Source organism: Scardinius erythrophthalmus (assembly GCF_964197995.2).
Source record: "Scardinius erythrophthalmus genome assembly, chromosome: 21".
In the NCBI taxonomy this organism is placed as follows: domain Eukaryota; kingdom Metazoa; phylum Chordata; class Actinopteri; order Cypriniformes; family Leuciscidae; genus Scardinius; species Scardinius erythrophthalmus.
In genome coordinates this window covers 3,777,391-3,797,021 of record NC_138241.1, presented here as the reverse complement: position 1 = coordinate 3,797,021, position 19,631 = coordinate 3,777,391, and the positions used below count along the sequence as shown (strand labels likewise).

At 38.3% G+C, this 19,631-nt stretch overlaps 1 protein-coding gene across 2 annotated transcripts in view; it reads left to right on the top strand.

Annotated features, from left to right (window-relative positions):
* Positions 1-6,238: 6,238 nt before the first annotated feature.
* col21a1 (collagen, type XXI, alpha 1) overlaps positions 6,239-19,631 on the top strand; it is a 75,410-nt gene continuing 62,017 nt past the window's right edge. Inside the window, exons 1-6 of one of the 2 annotated variants that reach the window (XM_081350650.1) lie at positions 6,239-6,371; positions 9,983-10,113; positions 10,433-10,993; positions 12,144-12,309; positions 12,398-12,629; positions 16,471-16,644. In XM_081350650.1, coding sequence (XP_081206776.1) covers positions 10,014-10,113; positions 10,433-10,993; positions 12,144-12,309; positions 12,398-12,629; positions 16,471-16,644 — 1,233 coding nt within the window. In that variant the 5' untranslated portion in view covers positions 6,239-6,371; positions 9,983-10,013. Of the gene's footprint in view, positions 6,428-9,982; positions 10,114-10,432; positions 10,994-12,143; positions 12,310-12,397; positions 12,630-16,470; positions 16,645-19,631 lie in introns of both variants that reach the window. The other variant, XM_081350649.1, reaches the window with a different exon arrangement.

Here is a 19,631-nt window from a genome sequence, read left to right as displayed (position 1 = left end):
TGGGAGATTCAGAACTAAATTTCAGAGAAATCGTAATGCTCAATATGGTGGATTTTTGGTTAATCTAGAACATGCACCTTAGCTGGACGTGTATTACTGTTTTATATACTTTAAACATTAAAGGGGCCAATAAATAATTAAGAAATTCAATGCTTTATCTTTTGACATTAAACTATAACAACTATAATTCTGTTACAATTTTCTTTTTTTAAACCGAGCTGAAAAAATGACTCGTTTTGCACTTCCTCCAGTTTGTTAGGTAATAGAGATGAATACATCTGCCTGCACAGAGAAAGGCTAGTGGCTGTTTATTTTCAATTATGTAGAGCATTATTAGTTTGATGGATTAATTTCACAGTGGTTTCTTTGGTAATTCGATACAGGCTTTACAAACAGACTTTTACGGATGGAACCAACAGTAATGTGACGTATGTTTTAATTCTATTGCCTAAACAGTGATTTTTGATATGTAAATTAACTAAAATTTTAGTTCTATCACATTATAAGTGCATCTCAGAAAACATAATACAATGTAAAAAAACAATTTATGACATGACATGATTTAAATTTATGGCAATTTAAACATGCAAGCATGCATTTAGAATAAAGCCAGTCAAGGTTTTTTTTTTTTTTTTTTAAGTCTGAGCGTCTGTGTTTTCTCTCACTCCAAGATCACTCTAATACCATTCCATCACGTGCAAAACACATGTTAACAGGCTAATGTTAGTGTTTCAATAAAGCATAAGACTTTTCTCCAAGTACTGTTTATGTATATTTTCAATCAGTATATCTTGTGCCCAGACTTTTGTGATATAAAAAAATATATATTTAAAGGATGTTACAGTGAACTTGGCATCATATTTGCTATGACGTGAACACAGCGTGTTTTTTCTCTTGTGAGCAAGGAGTATGAATCTGAAAACACAGACTGGAGCTGGAGCTGAGCAATTACAGGAACCTTTGAGTGCTGTCACTCCATACCTGGATCAAAGCCCTATTAACTCGCCATTTAGTATATGCTTTATTTGACTTAATTGTCTTTCCATCCTCAAGTATAGGACCTCTGAAATGATAATTAAATATTTGCATAGTATAAAACAAAAACTTGCAACCCAAAGGAACCTGATTGATTCTCCAATCGGACATCCCTAATTCTGATTCTAAACGAGAGGGGTGTTTGGTGTTTTAAGCCCCCAACGGCAGCTTAAAACACCCCCAGGCAGCGAGGGGATGGGTAGGTTCCCTAAGGTGCACACCAGCATTGTGATCAATTCCCTGTGGCCAGAGCCCAAGCTATAAGACCCCTTACAGGCAAGATCAAGAGCTTGGTATTTCTACGAACACCTTTGAGGGAATAATGTCATTATCAAGAACGGAGGCCTCAACAGGATGACTCTAAAAGAGAGGAGGCCTAACAACGTTCTCTATTCAGGTAGGCAATAAGAGGCCTAGTAACGTTCTAACCAAAAGGCAGTAGCCAAAATAAAAAGCTAAAAAAGAGCTAGCTACTGTTAACTGGCCCTGACATACTACCCTATGCCTCAACATGAAGACTCTCTAATTCGAGACGAGACCTAACTACATTCCATGCTCAGGACAGCTTACAAGGAGGCTCGTAGAGAGCCTAAACACTTAGCCTATGGCTGAGCTCATGGGATGGAGGCCTCAGCACTACGTCCTATTCCTGTCAAGGAGGCTACATCATTGAGCCAGCAGCTTGACACAATATCAGACAATACTCAAACTAGTACAAACAAACAGTCTCCTGAAGACAAGAAAGAGGATGACGTATTCCACAGGTGCACTTTAATACTCACGGTTGACCCAGTAGTGACGTCATAGGCCTGCCAAAGTGAAGTTCATTGTTTAGACTCATGTTTCAGACCCCAGTCATGCCGAAAGGCATTCCCCATAGCGCCCTCTAGGGGATGCAGCACAAGTTTTCGAATGGGAACTACATTTGCTTTACAAGCAAATCGGTTAATTCCAATTGCCAATTTTTTTCTTTGTTTAAGCAAATGTATTTGTTTTATTTTATTTTAAATCACAATCTAAACAAAGATGCAGCATGAGCAGTTGTCACTCTCTGACAGTAGGTGGCACTTGTAGAACAGCAGCGATTTCGTTTCCTTTGTTACCTCTGTACAAAAAGCAGTTCTTCACTCATAAACACTACTTTATACCGAGGTAAGAGGAAAGAAAATGCCATCTAAACGTTTTTGAAGACAGACAGAGATACATTGAAATAAACTTCCACCCCCAATTTGCACACAAATGACATTTTGGGAAATGATGGCAATGCAGTTTGTGTGCAAGTCCGGAATAGAGATCAGTCAAAAAAAAAAAAAAAAAAAAAAAAAAAACCTGGTTGCTGACCGTGCGTTTGAAGCAAAAAAAAAATGTCTGGATCTGATTTATGGCCAGTCGACCAGTGCATCTCTATGTAAAACTTTCCGGCTTTGTTGCACAGGCATCATGACGCAGTGTTATCTATGCATAAATTCGTTCCATATTTACGGGGCACATTAAGAAAACTGTCTTTTCACATTAATATCTAGCCATGGCTCTCCAAGATTCCATATAATGGCCTTTAACTGCTGTGAAAGTAACAGTTTGTGTAACCAAGTGTGCAGCACAAGTCCTGAAAAGTGAAGCCAAAGCATCTTGATCACCCCCATCTGGTTGGTCCTAGTATAGGTCATAAACCCCGCCCTCTCCATGTAGTCTAATGGGACGTGAGACAAACTAAATCAAATTACACTTCAAATATTTTTTTTCAAAGATGTTTTTTGTCATTTTAGGTAGTTTTTATCATGCTGATGTAAGTTTAAGTGTTATTTTTTTTTAAATAAGTTTTGTCTTAGTTAGTTATTTGATGCTATAAAAACGAGAGTGTGATGTCATGATTGACAGCTGTGATTGACAGCTTCTCTGAGCGAAGTGTCACTGAGGCACCAACAAACTTTTTGGGGGATTTTTGGGAGGAGACTGGAGCTTCAACTTTCATTTCTACATTCCATTAAGTGTTTATTTCACACCGACATAATGATTTGTTCTGCAGTAAACTGTACCAACCGTTTCTGCGGGAGTGTGGGTATGGCCTTGATACCGCGGCTCCACGTCACGCTCACTACTGCGCAGAATCAGGTCCCAAATCAGAGCAAGATGTCAGCGCCATATTGGGACACTGGCGGGCTTCACTTTTCTACAATGGATCAACACAGCGTTATTCTGCCTGGCACTAAAATTTGTAATGAAATAACTGTGAAGCAATAATACACTGGAAATGACTAGAATGACAAACATTTTCCTAGAACAAAGCTGGCTTTTCGCTTTGTGCAACAGTCATTTCTCAGACTATGTGACGGAGTCTAGGGTTGTCTTCTAGTCGTGTTCCGTTGCCGAGACTGTACACACTCATATGGCTAGACTGTGTTCCCTCTCAAAACATATCACCAATTGCTTCCATGGAAACTCTTATTTCCTCTGTCCCTCTGTCTCTCTGTCAGCATAATGACTTAATACTGCTATACACACCACACTAATCTCCCAGGCGCACCGCAGAAGTGATCACATTAATTGCCGTTTATTGCATGGAATTATAAACCATTACAGTGCTACTGACGAACCCTGCCAAAACAAAAAGGGCTCATTTATTTAGCCAAAGTTCAAAGTAGTTCGACTAAAACTAGGCTAATACATAAAAACCGCGGACTGTATTGTGTCTTTGCTTTAGTGGTATGAAATGTCTTTATCATACTATTAAGCAGAAATGACCTTAGATTATAACACATTTTTAATTGGTGCTAGCTATTTTTATAAAGCCACAGCATGAAGGTCTATTTTACTTGGTAGACTGCACATTTTTTATTCCATACAGTAAAAACATTTTTTCAGAAAATATTTTGTATTACGAATGATGTAGTATAATTTTGAAACATTCCTAGTGTGCTTCTCAGTGTTTTCCGCAATTTCCTCATTTGATAATAGTTGGCTTGAGCATTCCAAACTGCATAACCACACTGCAATTCATCATTCTTGCAATGACACCTCACTGCTATTTTTTCCCACTCAGGGAACAAACATGGCCCTGGCTTCACGGTTGTGCCTTTGTTGCCATTTTCCAAACCCAACAGAATATGAAGTATTAGGAGCCCAGCTGTACCTTTCAATTACAAGAAGCCCTGTGGGAGGATACCCATTACTTACAGCAGGATTCTCCCAGTCTTCCATTTGTTAACGCATCAATTATGGCCACAGGGTTCCCAGATGTAGAATTTGTCAAGATTGGAGCTGTTCTGGCAGGTGATTATCAGCAGGTGGGCTTAGTCTGCACAGTGTTTCCCAAAAAATTGGCTGAAGTTATATACCTAGTCCAAGTCCAGATCAAATTTTCTTCACTTGAGTTTGATTACTTGGAGGGTGTTGATGAAGGAGACGTGTTTAATTTGCTTCCTGCAAAGCTTAGGTGGGTTTGAAGAACATGCTGACAGTGACAAGAATGAATCCAAGAGGATGTGGGCGTATATTTCTTAGAAATTCAGATGTTGGAAACTCTGTATCTCTATGGGAGGGAGAAGAATAGAACTTGTTCATTGTTAAAACGAATTACCAACCAAATTTAAAAGGAATTGTTCACACAGCAATAGTCATTATACACTTTCTTCCTTCTGTGCAAAAAATAAATAAATAAATTAAATAATATTAAGAATGTTGACGCATGCACAGACTACTTTTTCCTTACAATCACAGGTCATAGTGATGACTGCTGTTAAACTCTAAAAATGACAAAAAGACCCATAAATGTAGTCAAGCTATGTTTGAGGAACCGAACCGAACTGTCATGAATCAGACAGGTCAAGTTTAAGGTCACTCACTTAGACAGTCTGGCTTCAGCAGTCACTGGACAGTTATCAGCAAATAACAATAACGGTCTGTTCCAACAACATCATATAGCTTCAGAATAATTGGAATATAGCACACAAGTCATATTAGTATAACCTCGTTTTTTGCAGTTCTGGTACTATAAACTGCGGAAGTCGCTGTATAAGAGATATTTAAAGGTATATTCTAGTATACACCATTCCAGAGAATAAAGCAAGTCAAACAGGTTTGACTTAACATTTTCATTTGGGTGAACTATTCATGAGGTAACTATATAAAGCCAGTATGCATTGCATTTCATTTGAATTTATTCCTCAACCCTGACACTAAAAGCATTTATTAAGGATTGGTCACAATTACATAATAATAACTGTAGATGAGGTTCCAAATATTTCTGATTTTGAATCTAAAAAGACTGACTACATTTGATTTTATTTGATTTACAGTCCTCCACTGTTCCACATAAAATGCGAATAACATGGTTGAAAGGATCCAATTTAAGAGAGTATTTAAAAGATTAGGCCAAGAAAACTTTGTGCACAATATAGCAGAGAAGATGTTCTGGAAAAATCATAATAAGCCAAAGCACATAGGTTACTTTTAGTGCCAAAACCACAACATGCAAATTTTGTTTCCGCTTTCAAATCCAGAGTTTTCAATTTTCTGCTTTCAAAGAGTTTTTCAATATTAGACATTTCTTTGTTTCCAAAAATATATCTACCTCAATAAATATGGCATTTTGGAGAGGATAAATTGTCATGTCTTACATCATAAAACTGCTTCTGATGTCTAAATGTTCATAGAATGGACAAGATGTGGGTCCTAATATATCAAATGTTTCACGATATTCTAGATGCACTGCAAACTGCAAATTTACCAAAACAAAACAGTTGTATCAAGAAATGCAGTTTACAGTCAAAAGCACAGAATTCCTCCATCATTATCAACGACTTACAAAAGACCACACACACACACACACACACACACTGAAGGAAAACTGTCCAAAAATGAACAACGTACTGTACTAAACAACAAACAGGCAACAACCTTTCACCTCGCAAATTAGACTCAGAGAATGTGAAAGCATGTTCCCTTATCTAATCTTCTGGCTCATTCCTAAAGCCCCCTCACAATATTTATCCTCTCTGCTGTCATACACAATCCAAACCTTGGAAGAATATTGGAATTACTATAATTTTCCTTTTGCTTCCACAAAAAAAGGGGGCTGACTCCTCTCTTCTATTTAGTGAAGTTCTCCTTATCTGCGTCTTATTTCAACCTCTGTAACCAAGAGGAGAGAGAGAGAGAGAGAGAGAGAGAGAGAGAGAGAGAGAGAGAGAGAGAGAGAGAGAGAGAGAGAGAGAGAGAGAGAGAGTTGGAAGGTGAATGGAGAGGGCAGGCTCACATCTGCAACTCTGCAGCCTCCTCAAACCCACCTCCTCCAACCCTGTGCTTTGCACAACCCTGACCATGGGACACCAGACAGAGTGAGTAAGGGGGATTTTATTCAATAAGACTCCAGCTCCGTGCACATCAAATTCTGGTAAATCTTTGTCTTTTCTTTCTTTAACTGTTACGATGCATTGATTCTCTTTATTATTGTGGTATTTGCAATTTTTCCTCTGGCTGCAACCAGCATGTAGAAGATACTGTTTCACACCTCATTATCTGAAGGTTACCCCAACAGGTTAGGTAATTAAAAATGCTTGTTTGAAATTCATCCAGGGCTTCTTGAAAACCTTTTTTCTTTTCTTTTCTTTTTTTCATTTGATGGTGGTGTGCATTATTGTCTATGGAGGGTTGAGTTGATGTGTTTCCTTTTGAAAACATCTAAAAAAAAAAAGATGCAAGAGAAAACTGCATGTGCATAGAATCTCACATGCTTTGTCCTTTCTGACAGCTTTGCAAATCATTGATCATGCATAGTAGATTTATAAGAAATGGTTATCAGTTCCTGACTTGTGCCACTGTCACAAGTGAAGAATGAATGGAATTATTTAACAGGGCTTTGTCCAGCAGCCGGCTCACGGGTAAATGTGCAGACAAGTTATGTTAAGAAAGTTAAGAAACAATATAGCCTTCTTTAACTCATAAGAGTTGTGTTTCCTTGTTTGGGTAACAGCTATGATTAAAAAAGGCTGCACAGAAGAGCTGGAAAGGGCTCAAAAGGGAGATTCTCTAACAAACCGTAAGACATGCATTTTGATCACGTACGTAACTTGGTGGAAACTCCCTCGTAACAGCTCTGTCCTCGATAGACTGTTGCCTTTACAGTCTTGATTATGTGAAATCGTTTCAGCGGTCTCTCTGATATAATGTTTTGGCTATTCCATTGGAGCCTAAGGAACTTGGCCCCCCATTTATTTTCCCCTCATGTTGGCAAACTAATTGAACATGCCTTACAGCAGTTGTTGATTTTGGTATTGAAAACCACTGGATTACAATAGCACATTTATAGCTGTGCAATGGAAAACAGGCAGAAAGGTTTTACTAAGACAATGGCTGCCAGTTAGAAAACATGAAGATAACTGATCCAAGACAAGCCATACACAATAAATCAAGAGTAACTACAGATGTGGAGCCAAATTAGAGCTACATGAAACATGTCTTTCCTGGGAAACCGACTAAATAAAGCATACATATTTGGCAGCTTTCCCACTTAGCATAAAATACGGAGAGGTTAACGCCTCATCTGGAGGACAGGGAGGAATCAGCTGTTCAACAAGAGTTTCCTGCCTCCCACATCCAGTTGGACAAAACTCATCAACGTGTAATAAATCTTAAACAAGTATCACTACAAACACGATGAATTACTCGTGCTAAAATTCCACTGAGATTTAAATGTCATGTTTTGGAAGATACACGCGGAGGATCCATTCGGCTAAATTTAAGGGGGAAATTCCTTTTGGTAGCAGAGAATGTTTAAACACGTTGCATTCCAGCTACATTACCGTTCCAAAGTCTCCTTCATCTTGACCTGGGGAACCATAAACTGTCTGAAGGTCCCCAATAACTTTCAAGGTCAATGAGTAGGTCATGGTGCAGAGAAAAGCCATATGGTTAGAGGTTGAGACTGGCAGAAATACGTCTTTCCAGTTTTTGTGCAAGACTTGTAGTCATTAATTCCGTGAGAGTAATGGTGCATTACCAAATAGTCTATTCAAATTCATTCTGCACAGTCTTTTTTTTTTTTTTTTGGTCTAAAGTTGCTTTGGCTTTGTCACATGAACTTGAGCTTGGTCATTGTCCAGAGCAATAATTTCTCTGGCAGAAAGATAACCAGTTCCAAGGAATAGTGTGTGGGGAGGCGTGGGCTTGGGTGCTTAGCATGCAGACATGCTCGTGAAAATAATGGAGCATTCCACATACCTCCCCTTGTGCTCTGCAAAGCACTGGAGTGAGGGCTAGTTCTAACATAGTCTCTCGTAGCTAGACCTTCAGACTGAAGGTCTGGACTACATCGCAGCTTTCATTGGCCAAGGACTGCCCAGGAAGACGTCTGACTGACATGTAAAGCAACCAATCACAGTTCATTTTGTTTCCGCATCATGTTTAGGGGTATAAATGTCTCTAGGATAACAGACCAGCGTGCATGAATGATAAATAATTCATTCAAGAACGGTGTGCAAGTTTCCTGCAACAATGGAGTCACAGACTTCACATACTTCTGAAAATCCAGCGTTTAGTTGATCCTGATTAGAGCTCATTGTCAGGAATAAAAACTATGGTGCTCTTCTTCCATGAGGGCATTTGTCATCACAACGGCTTTGTTTCTAGGCGGACCATTAAAGAACACAACACACTATTCAACCAATCAGATGACGACTTTCAAAACTCCTAAAGTGCTTCCCATTTTGTGTGCCTCATGCATCAGACGATTAGCCAACAATCCGTAGCTGCGCTAAGACTGATTCTACCATGGCTGTCTTATGATACACCTCCCGGTCAAAGACTGGAAAACCCCAGTCACATAACTAGTCAAGGTTGAAGGATGTATAAAAGTTTCACTCGTGTTCCAGTCATGCTCATGATCTCTCAGCTGGTGAGGATGGTAACTTGCATTGGGAATCTTTGTTTGAACGCAGCAATCAGTAGGCCAAAAAACACCCCCACCCCTTCCAAAGGGAGCATATCTGGTCTTCATTTATTACGGTGTTTTTTATAATGTCTGCAGTTCTTTCTCTTGCTGGAAACAGCACACAGTTTCCAGCAGCCAGAGTTAGATGAAGAACTGTTTCAAAACATGACATGATTCTACTTGGTGAGATAGTTAGGCAAAAATAATAACACTAATAATAAATTCACCCAACTGGAATATTCAGTGTTCAATACAAGTTAAGCTCAATCGACAGCACTTGTGACATGATGTTGATTATTACAAAAGTACATTTTGAAGTGAATGGGGCAAACATAAAAATGCTTACTGCTGCAGTAGCATAGCCACAAAATGTAAACAATATGCACTTTGACATGTTTGTAGTGAGAATAATCAGTTTCTGTGTTCTTTTCTGTGTAAAGTTCTATGCATTTTTACGACTTTGTTGCCATGACAACACAACGTCCAAAACCATAAAACAAACATAAAAAGGACAAGAACCTTATAACTCAAGTAATACGTTTTAACAGATGAATGAATTTACTTGTATAAAATTGAAAGCTTCACATACAAGCTCCACAAACGTCACATTTGCTCCAAAATCCATTTTTAAGTGTCTCACCATAAGCTTGATTTTTGCTTTCTGAAAAGGACATTTAGGCCTAAGTGATGTCATTACTTGAATTTAGATGCTCAAATGATAAAGAAGTATGCACAAACAGGTTACACACTTCCATAATTTCCATTCTATGGTTTTCATAGCCAGGCCTAGAAATGCACAACCATCTTAGTTAGCATGTACCGAATTAACCGCATTATATCCTGTGCGCAACAAATGCAACAAAACTGCATCTTCTAAATTGTTTTGGTTGAGATGTTTACATTGATTACAAAAAGCATGTTATTCATTTAACAAAACTATAAAACTAAACATCTGCAAATCCAATGGCATTCATGTGAGGACATCTAAGAAATGCATGTCTTATCTTCATTTCTCTTCAGGTGCTAAACTGGAGCTTGGTACTTCAGGAACATGGGTTGCAAAATGAGATCCATGCATTTTGTGTTTTGGTGTCTTTACTTCATGCTCCTTCACTTGTTTTGCACAGCACAAGATGAGGACATGAGATTAAGTAAGCGTGCTTCTTTCATCTTCATTAGTGAATGTTGCATGAAGACTATTGACTCAGATAATAACATGACCTAATGATGCAGTGTTCATTTTGGCTGTCTTAATGCAGAGCAAATGCAACAATTTCTGCAACTTCTTTAGAGCAATTTAGTCATCCAATTGGGAACACGAGGCAGATTGTCAATACATTAATAACATAACCATTACCACAAACATAGAAACAATAAAGATAGAACTTTGGAGTCAAGTGTCCAAAATGTGCCTTGGTCCAATGGTCAACTCACGCTATGCAAAATCTTGTATTCTTTCCTCAATTTCAGGTTGTAGGACAGCACCAAGTGATTTAGTATTCATACTCGATGGATCATGGAGTGTGGATGACATAAACTTTGAGATTGTCAAACGGTGGCTGATGAATATCACCATGAGCTTCGACATCGGTCAGAAGTTCACCCAGGTTGGGGTGGTCCAATATAGCGACGACCCCTTCTTACATATACCCCTGGGAAAACATTTCTCAAGCAATAATCTCATCAAGGCCATGGAGTCCATAGAATACATGGGTGGAAACACAAACACAGGGAAGGCTATCAAGTTTGCCAACGACAAACTCTTTGCCCTGTCCGAGCGAGGTCCGAATGGCATTGCAAAAATTGCTGTGGTTCTGACGGATGGGAAGTCACAAGATGAAGTGCTGGCAGCTGCAGAAGCTGCAAGGAAAAAGGGGATAATTCTCTTCGCAATTGGCGTCGGGTCTGAGACCGAGGAGGCAGAGCTCAGGGCCATTGCCAACAAACCATCCTCAGCCTATGTTTTTTCTGTGGAAGACTATAAAGCTATCGCAAAGATCCGTGAAGTTATTAGGCAGAAGCTGTGCGAAGGTAAGCCTCCATGTTCCTCTATGTCTCTAGGCTTTCATATCTCACTCATTTGTCTAATGTTTTTCACAGGTGTCACATTGAAATTATACAGTTTTATGGCCACGAGCTTCAGCAGGGGAGCACGACTGTGTTGCTTTAGCATGTCATGTACCCATGGAGACAGGTTTATGGCATCTCCATGTTTGAGCTGCATGCATAATTTGGTGCCTCTCGCCTCAATGCACGAATTACAGTTTGATTTATGTCCTACAACATCCAGGTGTTATGAGTTCACCAAGGTGGCTATAAATTGTCTAAAAGTGTGAAATTAGGTCATCCATTTCTGAGCACATTTCAGAGATTGTGACATCAATTTCTAGCAAGCTTACAAACAAGCCAGTCTGATTGTTTGAAAGTTCTGCAAAGGGCCAGTAATTCTGAGATGCGTATACACAGTTAATCCAATTTTGGCAGATGCAAATGTCAAGTTTGTATAGTTCCCTCCAACCAAAATTATTTCATTACTGCAAGGTGTGACTTGGATTTGCAGTAAAGCAGAAGTAGCACAATATTAAGTGTAACAGTGGTGGAAAAGAAGTAATCAAATGCCACTTGATCAACCGTAATTCTTGAAATGGGGAGGAAGCATATTTCCCAGGGCACTTTTCTGTTCTTCCAATGGATTACTCAGCAACAACTCCAGACAGACTTGTTAAAAAGCGAAAATAAAAAATATAGCCATTAGGTTGGAAATCAGGCCTCCATAAAAGTTTGCTAAGACTACTGAAGCTCACGATAGAAAGTCTTTTCGGACACTGGAAAAGTTAATGATTAAGGCACTTTATGATAGAAGAGGTAATCTTTTGTCTGGTATTTGCAATGGCGGGGACATTCTTCAGTCGGACTGCATATTTGCACAATGTCCAGTGTCCCACTCCAAGGTATTCCTACGATTTTTTTAGACTAGTCTTCAAGCCAAATAAAATAAACCACCTCATTCCATAAATAATTAACCCTTTTTCTCACCGTGCACCTTGTTGGGATATTAATATCAAAGCAAATTCAAGGCAGAGGAATGATAGGGTATTGCTTAGTTAGCTTAATTCCGATTAAGGCATTATTTGTTGCAGTGTGTCAATTTACCTTGTTTTCTCTATTTAATGTACCATAGAGACTGTATGTCCAGCAAAGATTCCATTTAATTCTGGGGATGCAAAAGGATTTGACATTCTCCTCTATCTCAACTTGGCTAAAAAAGCCAAAAAGACACAAGGATCATTTTATGGCAGCAAAGCCTACCAGGTGACATCCCGAGTTGACCTGAGTGAGAGCACTAGGTAAAGGTATTTATGGTATCAAGCTTCTATGTCCTTGCAAGAATACTCTGTTTGATTTGAAACATCATTTTCATCTTAATGTCCGTAGGATGTTATTTCCAGGCGGACTTCCACCATCCTATGTTTTTGTGGCCACGCTGAAGTACAAAGGCTCTGTGGTTATGGAGGACTGGGATTTATGGCGGATACAGACTAAGGATGAAAAGCCTCAGATGGCTGTAACTCTAAATGGTCTGGACAGAACAGTGATATTCACCACCACCACCAGCAGTACACCAAGCGGAACTCAAACTGTGGTCTTCACAAAATCGCCTGCTAAGGTAAATACAGAGCATGAGAAAAGGACATTGAAACAAATTCATGAACTCTGTGTGCTAATTAGTCAAATCCATCAGTTAATTCGGAAAAACTTTATTTTGATGATCCACTTTAGACATTCTACTACCTTTAAGTAACTTTGCAGCTAACTGTCATTAGAGTATTAGTAGACAGTCTCCACTAACACTTTATTTTGATGCTCCCCAACAGACATTCTACTGATTATAAGTAATGACATGTCAACTTATTCTACATACCTGGACCTTAACACTTAACCCTAACCTAACAGTCAACTGCAGCCTACATTTAGCTTACATTTTACATTTATTAATTTACTGTAGCAGACGATTTTATCCAAAGCGACTTACAAAAGAGAACAATAGAAGCAGTTAAACTAACAGTAGGACAACAATATGCAAGTGCTATGACCCTTCTTTTTTAATTTTTTATAAATAGAATAGAAGAGAAAGTGTTAGTATTACTGGATCAAGTGCTGCCGAAAAAGCCATTTCGGAACAAAGCCAGTTCAGCCATTTCTTGAAAATGGCTATGGACTCAGCAGCTCTGGGGTACGTTTCCCGAAAGCATTGTTGGCCAACTATGGTCGCAAGTTCATCGCAATGTCCATTGAACTCTATTGGTAACGACGGAACTTGCGACCATAGTTGGCCAACGATGCTTTCGGGAAACGCACCCCTGGTTGAGTTAGGCAGATAATTCCACCAGTCAAGGTAAAGGTCAGAGAAAGAGATTTTGTGCCTCTTTGAGATGGCACCACAAGATGACGTTCAAGTTTCTGGATGGCACATTTCATTTCATTTCATTTATTTATTCTCTTTTCATGGTAATGCAACACGAAATGCCACAACAACAATCCAACAAACACAACAAAAATACATTCCATGAGAAGAAGAACAGGAGTAGGATGAAGAAAAATAAATCTTATAAACTCCTACCCCATTCTTATATAAAGAAAGTTACAAATTAGATGGCCTTACCGACATGAAAAAAAGAAGAAAAATAACAACGCCAAAAAAATAACAAAATAGCCCAGACCAGATGTAATCTACTTTCAATTTTAACAATTTTAACAATTTTCCTTTTTTTTAATTTTAATTTTTCATTATTAATTCTGCTTACACAACACTAAACAAACAACAACAACAATGATACAATAATGACTACTCTGGCAACAAAAACAACGACGAGACCATCATTGATGTAATAGTTTTAACAATTTTCACCGTCATCTTTGTACAAGTTAAGTATCTTCTGTTTATACTTATATTTAAATTGAAGAATATTTGAACAACATTTTAGATCATTTTCTAGAAAATTCCATCTTTTCACACCAGAAACTGAAACACTCATTTGTTTGAGGGTATTTCCAGCAAAAGGTTGTTTAAAGTCATTATTTCTTCTGCTTGTCTCACTATTTACAGTAAAAAGGGTTTGCAGTCCATGCGGTAACAGGCAATGTTTTGCTTTATGAACAACTAATAAAGTTTGTAAAGAAACCAAGTCCTTCAATTTGAGTAGGCCTGACCTCAGAAACAGTCCTGTAGTATGTTCTCTTGGAGCAACTCCATTAATTATTCTTATAGCCCTTTTTTGCAAAATAAATAAATTAGTGAAATATGAATTACCCCATACCTCCAAACAATACATCAAATATGGCAAAATAAAGGAACAATATGGGATTCTCATTGCCTTATAATTTAACATAAACTTTACTTTACTCAAAACGGCAATGTTTTTACAAATTTTATTTCTTACATAAGCTATGTAAGAAATTACATAAATCTGAAGTTATGAGTTTAGGTAAAAGGGAGCAGAGCCAGTGTTTGTTCTGTAGGCAATCGTCAGTGACTTGAATTCGATGCGAGCGGCAACTGGCAACCAGTGCAATTTTGTGAGGAGAGGAGTTACGTGTGCTCTCTTCGGCTTGTTAAAGACCACTTTAGCTGCAGCATTCTGGATCAGTTGCAGAGGCTTGACAGAGCAAGCTGGAAGACCAGCCAGGAGAGCATTACAATAGTCCAGTCCGGATAGAACAAGCGCTTGGACAAGGAGATGTGTAGCTCTAATAGGAAGGGCCTGATCCTCCTAATGCTGTACAAGGCAAATCCGCAGGACCGGGCAGTTCTAACAATGTGGTCTGTGAAGTTCAATTGATCATCATTTACAACTCCAAGGTTCCTGGCTGACCAGCAGACAGATCCAGCAGGATGAGAACTGAGGATCTGGAGGCTGCTCTTGCCAGTCTCAGAGCTTCAATTACTGAGAGCGGGGCAGTCTCAGTTGAGTGTCCGCTTTTGAAACCAGACTGATTGTTGTCCAGGAGGTTGTTCTGTGTAAGAAAGGAAGAGATCTGGTTGAAAACAACTCGTTCATGTGTTTTTGCGGTGAATGAAAGAAGGGATACCGGTCTGTAATTCTCCAGACATGCTGGATTTAGAGTGGGTTTCTTAAGCAGTGGGGTTACCCGAGCCTGCATAAATGCTGTGGGAAGGGTACCAGTTTGAAGAGAGGTGTTGATGATGTGTGTGAGTGCGGGTAAAACGTAGGAAGAAATGGCTTGACGTAGGTTAGAGGGAATAGGATCAGGACAGGTAGTAGGGCGATTGGAGAGGAGGAGTTTGGAGACTTCTGCCTCTGAAAGTAGAGAGAAGGAGAGTAGAATGTGTCTGTTAGCTGGTAAAATGTGTGTGTCAGTTTGTGGATTGGTAAATTGGCAGCTGATGGTAGTTGTTTTATTTATGAAGAATGTGGCAAAATCATCAGCTGTTAGGGTTGATGAAGGAGGAGGAAGAGGGCTGGTTGATGAAGGAGGAGGAAGAGGGCTGAGAAGAGAGGAGAAGGTTTTGAAAAGCATGCGAATTGTTAAGTATTGTTAATTTTGTTGTGATAGTAAGTCATTTTAGCAGTAGAGATATTAGCAGAGAAGGAAGAGAGGCGGGATTGATAAAGACCAAGGTCAGTAGGATCTTTCAATTTATGCCACTTCCTCTCTGCACCCCTGACTTTAGAGTCATTCATTAAAGTCTACAAATACTTTAATGAATGTTAGTTGACATGAAGTTCCAAAGTTAATTATAGTTAGTAGAATGTCTAAAGTGGACCATCAAAATAAAGTGTAATCGTTCATTCCCCATCAGTTCAAATTTCCATGGCATACACCTAGAAAATCCAAGCTGATCATCACCAGCATACTAAATTTTGTGTTTTGGATGCTTGGGATCCCCAATTGATGTGCTATGTTTCAATGGTTCTGCTTCACTAGCTTCACCAAAAAGACCATGCTGGTTGATGTTTTGGTCCATGAGCTATATCAGCACTTATCCAGCCTGAAAATCAATGTGTGCCTAAGCGGGTTTTAGCAGGGATACTACAATTTCAGACAAATTTCACACAGAACATCCCTTAACAGTGGACTCACAGCCCAAGGCAGCCAAGTAAATTGGATCCCAGACTTACTAGTCCCATATGGATAAAAAGTTGGTGGAATTTGGAAAAGAAATACTGAAACCATTTTTATACATCATAAACTTGATCTTTTTCGTATACTTTATATTCTCTCCAATACACTTTATGGAATGATTCCTTAGTATTTAAATTATGAGCACCCAAAGTTAAGTGACACAGAGCCCTAGTATGTTTATTATTTAACGTTTACATAAATCTTTCTTTTATGATGCCAATGCTACTGAATAACAGTTTACTAAGACGTTCTTATCTTCCTCATAAAATCCCATTTATTGTATATAAAGTAAATGTACTAATGTAAAAATTGAATGTAAAACACCATGATCTGCATTCTTCTACGTTTTATGTATTTTACAGAAACTATTTGATGAAAAATGGCATCAGCTGCGTCTTCTAGTAACAGAGGAAGACGTCACTCTGTACGTCGATGATCTGGAAATTGAAACCTTGGCACTAGAGCCTCCTGATGGTATTTTTATTAACGGAAAAACACAGGTTGGGAAGTACGTCAGCAAAGAAACAACTGTACCTGTAAGTATGTTAATGACTTCTTGGATCTCATTTTATAGACTTTCACTGTTATGTTGTTACTCTGTAGTTACTGTTATTATATTATTTTTGTAGTGAAGCACTCTATGGTTATGTTAGACTTGCTTAAACTTGTATACACCGTATTACATTATATTGAATTACTAAATGACAAATAATCACTAAATATCTTACTCAAATAGTGTGAGTTATTGCCTGCTATAAGCACCAATTAAATATACTTTCTTACTGAATATCTCACTGAATACACTGGCTGGTGCTGTGGAGATGTGATGTTGAGGTGATGCCTGAGTTGTATTGTTATGTTTTTTTATTTGTAATTTTGATTGTTGAAGTTAGCTTATTCTAACACTGTTATAAGGGAAACCTAACATTAAAAGGGCTATATATAAGAATTTTAATGTATTAGTCGCTTTTTTATTGCCGATACTTGAACAGCTTGTAACAATTTTTTAAAAATGAGACCTTCCCCGACTTCCTAGCTGTTCTTTGAAAGCCTGTGGGCTGATTTTTAAGTACTCAGGATGTTCTGGCCAAAAAAATCCAAAGGAAGTTAGGTGCGCTCGCGAGAGCCTTTTTTCCGTTCAATGACACATGAAACGAATGCTTATACAATGTTCAGGATAATGCAGAAGGAGCTATTCTTTACTGTAATATCATTAGCCACATTTCCATTACCCTTCAGATTGTGCAAATTGAAATCACAAATTGAAAATACACCCAATGGAAACACATCAATTTCGCAAAAACTCCCATATATTGCAAAAAAGTTTTTACGCTCGCATGAGATGGGTTTCAAGCAATTCGAAAAAGGAATATTTCACAAAACTGCCACTGAAACAGCTTTTCCACATTTACAGGTCACCTGGCGTACATAAAAGTTGATCATTCTTTAAATATGACGCGTTATGTTTGGACAGAAGACGAGACATTAAACTCATAAAAGACAAAAGTATTACAGGAATACTAGATTCTAAACAACAAATAAATGCCAGAATTTATCAAGACCTTGAAGCAGATAGGAGGGAGAAACATCTTTCCTTGGGGGCTTTCCTTGCCATTAATGCTTGGATAACACGCCTACGTCTCCTTTGATTAAAGATAATGGCTAGTGCAGTGGCTGGGATATAAACCTATATCGAAAATATAGCAAATCACGTTTTGGAAACACAGCTATCTTTACTTTGTCCTGCAAAGTAAAGATATTAATTCAAACTACAGTATCACATAGCCAGATCTATATAGTGTATAGTCTTGAATATACTTTATAATCAAACTATTATAACAGTGTAATTTTAATGACCTCATCTGTCGACATGAGCTGGTGCAAACATATCCACATCATTTTGATCAGATGCTTTCTTAACTGCTGTTATTGAGAGGAAAGTGCAAAGCACATATTTACCTATTCATCTAAACATATATCGCTGCAAAGGTATTTCTAACTTGTTTTTACTTCTAAGCGTAGAACAACAACAACAAAATTCACTGTGAGTATATCGGGCCTTGAATCACATTCAGTTGCTTGTACGTTATGTTAGCAATAATAATAATAATAATAATAATGCTGGCTGCAGTTCACTTAACAGCCACTGGTGTCACTAATAACAAAAGTTTCTGAATTCTACATATAGCCCCTTTAATATAATTTTGTGTGTGTGTGTGTGTGTGCCATATGTCTCAACTTAAACTTTATTTTGATCATTTGACTACACTTTGTTTTGGACTACAAACAAAATGATGACAAAGCTTATTATATAATTGTCTGAAGCAGTGGTTCCCAACCTTTTTCCTTGGGGCCCCCCCATGTACATATTTAACAATCCGTGGACCCCCCCCCCCCCCATATACATATATATATATATTTATATATATATATATATATACCGGTATATATATATATATATATATATATATATACCGGTATATATATATATATATATATATATTAGGGGTGTAACGGTTCACAAAATTCACGGTTCGGTTCGATATGATACACTTGTGTCACAGTTCGGTTCGGTACGTTTTTGATACAGCAAAAAGAAAGAAATGCCAGAGAAATTTCCTTGATTTCATTTTTTTATTCTTTTTTTTTTATTAAAACTAACATCATAAAGTATGATTTTTTTTTTTTTTTTACTTTGAGCAATTCTAGAGCTATAATTCACTCTTCTTATGAGCATATAAAACAAAACAGCTCCTTGAAAAAAATTAAAAGTAATATTGTAGTAGTTATAAACAAAGGTTTATTTTATTTCAGATTAACATTTGAGGGCAGCAATTGTATTCATAATGTAAAAATAAAACCGATGTAATGTTACTTGAAGGCATTATAGCCTATTCCTGTCAAACTTCCATGGGTGCAGTTAGTGTTTCTACAGTAAATCCATGGTGAATGTTGCTGATCTGTGGACACTGTTTCTTCCAGGTTTCCACGTCAGCGCTGTTTGATCCATTAATAACGGAGAAATGTGAATGTTTCTCACTAGATCTCGCAGCGATGTTATTACTTCAGTGGCGATTTGAAATGCTTTATTTACCTGGATCTCTTATTAGCGCTGTGTAGTAACAGTGTCGCATGATCACGATCGGCTCGCGCTGCACTGGTACAAACTGATAAACGGTCCTTCAACCACACAATAACGAGCAGTTTCGTTCCGCTTGCATTACGTTTGCCATTTGATGTTGGGCAATGTTGTGGTCTCGCCGGCGTCTCTTACATTATGAGCGCGCTTGCCACGCGCAACGCTCCTATACATTTGAAATAACGAAATTGTAATTGAAATTCACCTCAAAACATATCCGCTCCCGCGCCCCCCCTGTGAACTCTGGCGCCCCCCTAAGGGGGGCGCGGACCCCAGGTTGGGAACCAATGGTCTGAAGGAATATTAAAGGTTATTGGAATATGTGTGTGTGTGTGTGAGTGTGTGTGTGTGTGTGTGTGTGTGTGTGTGTGTGTGTTTGTGATC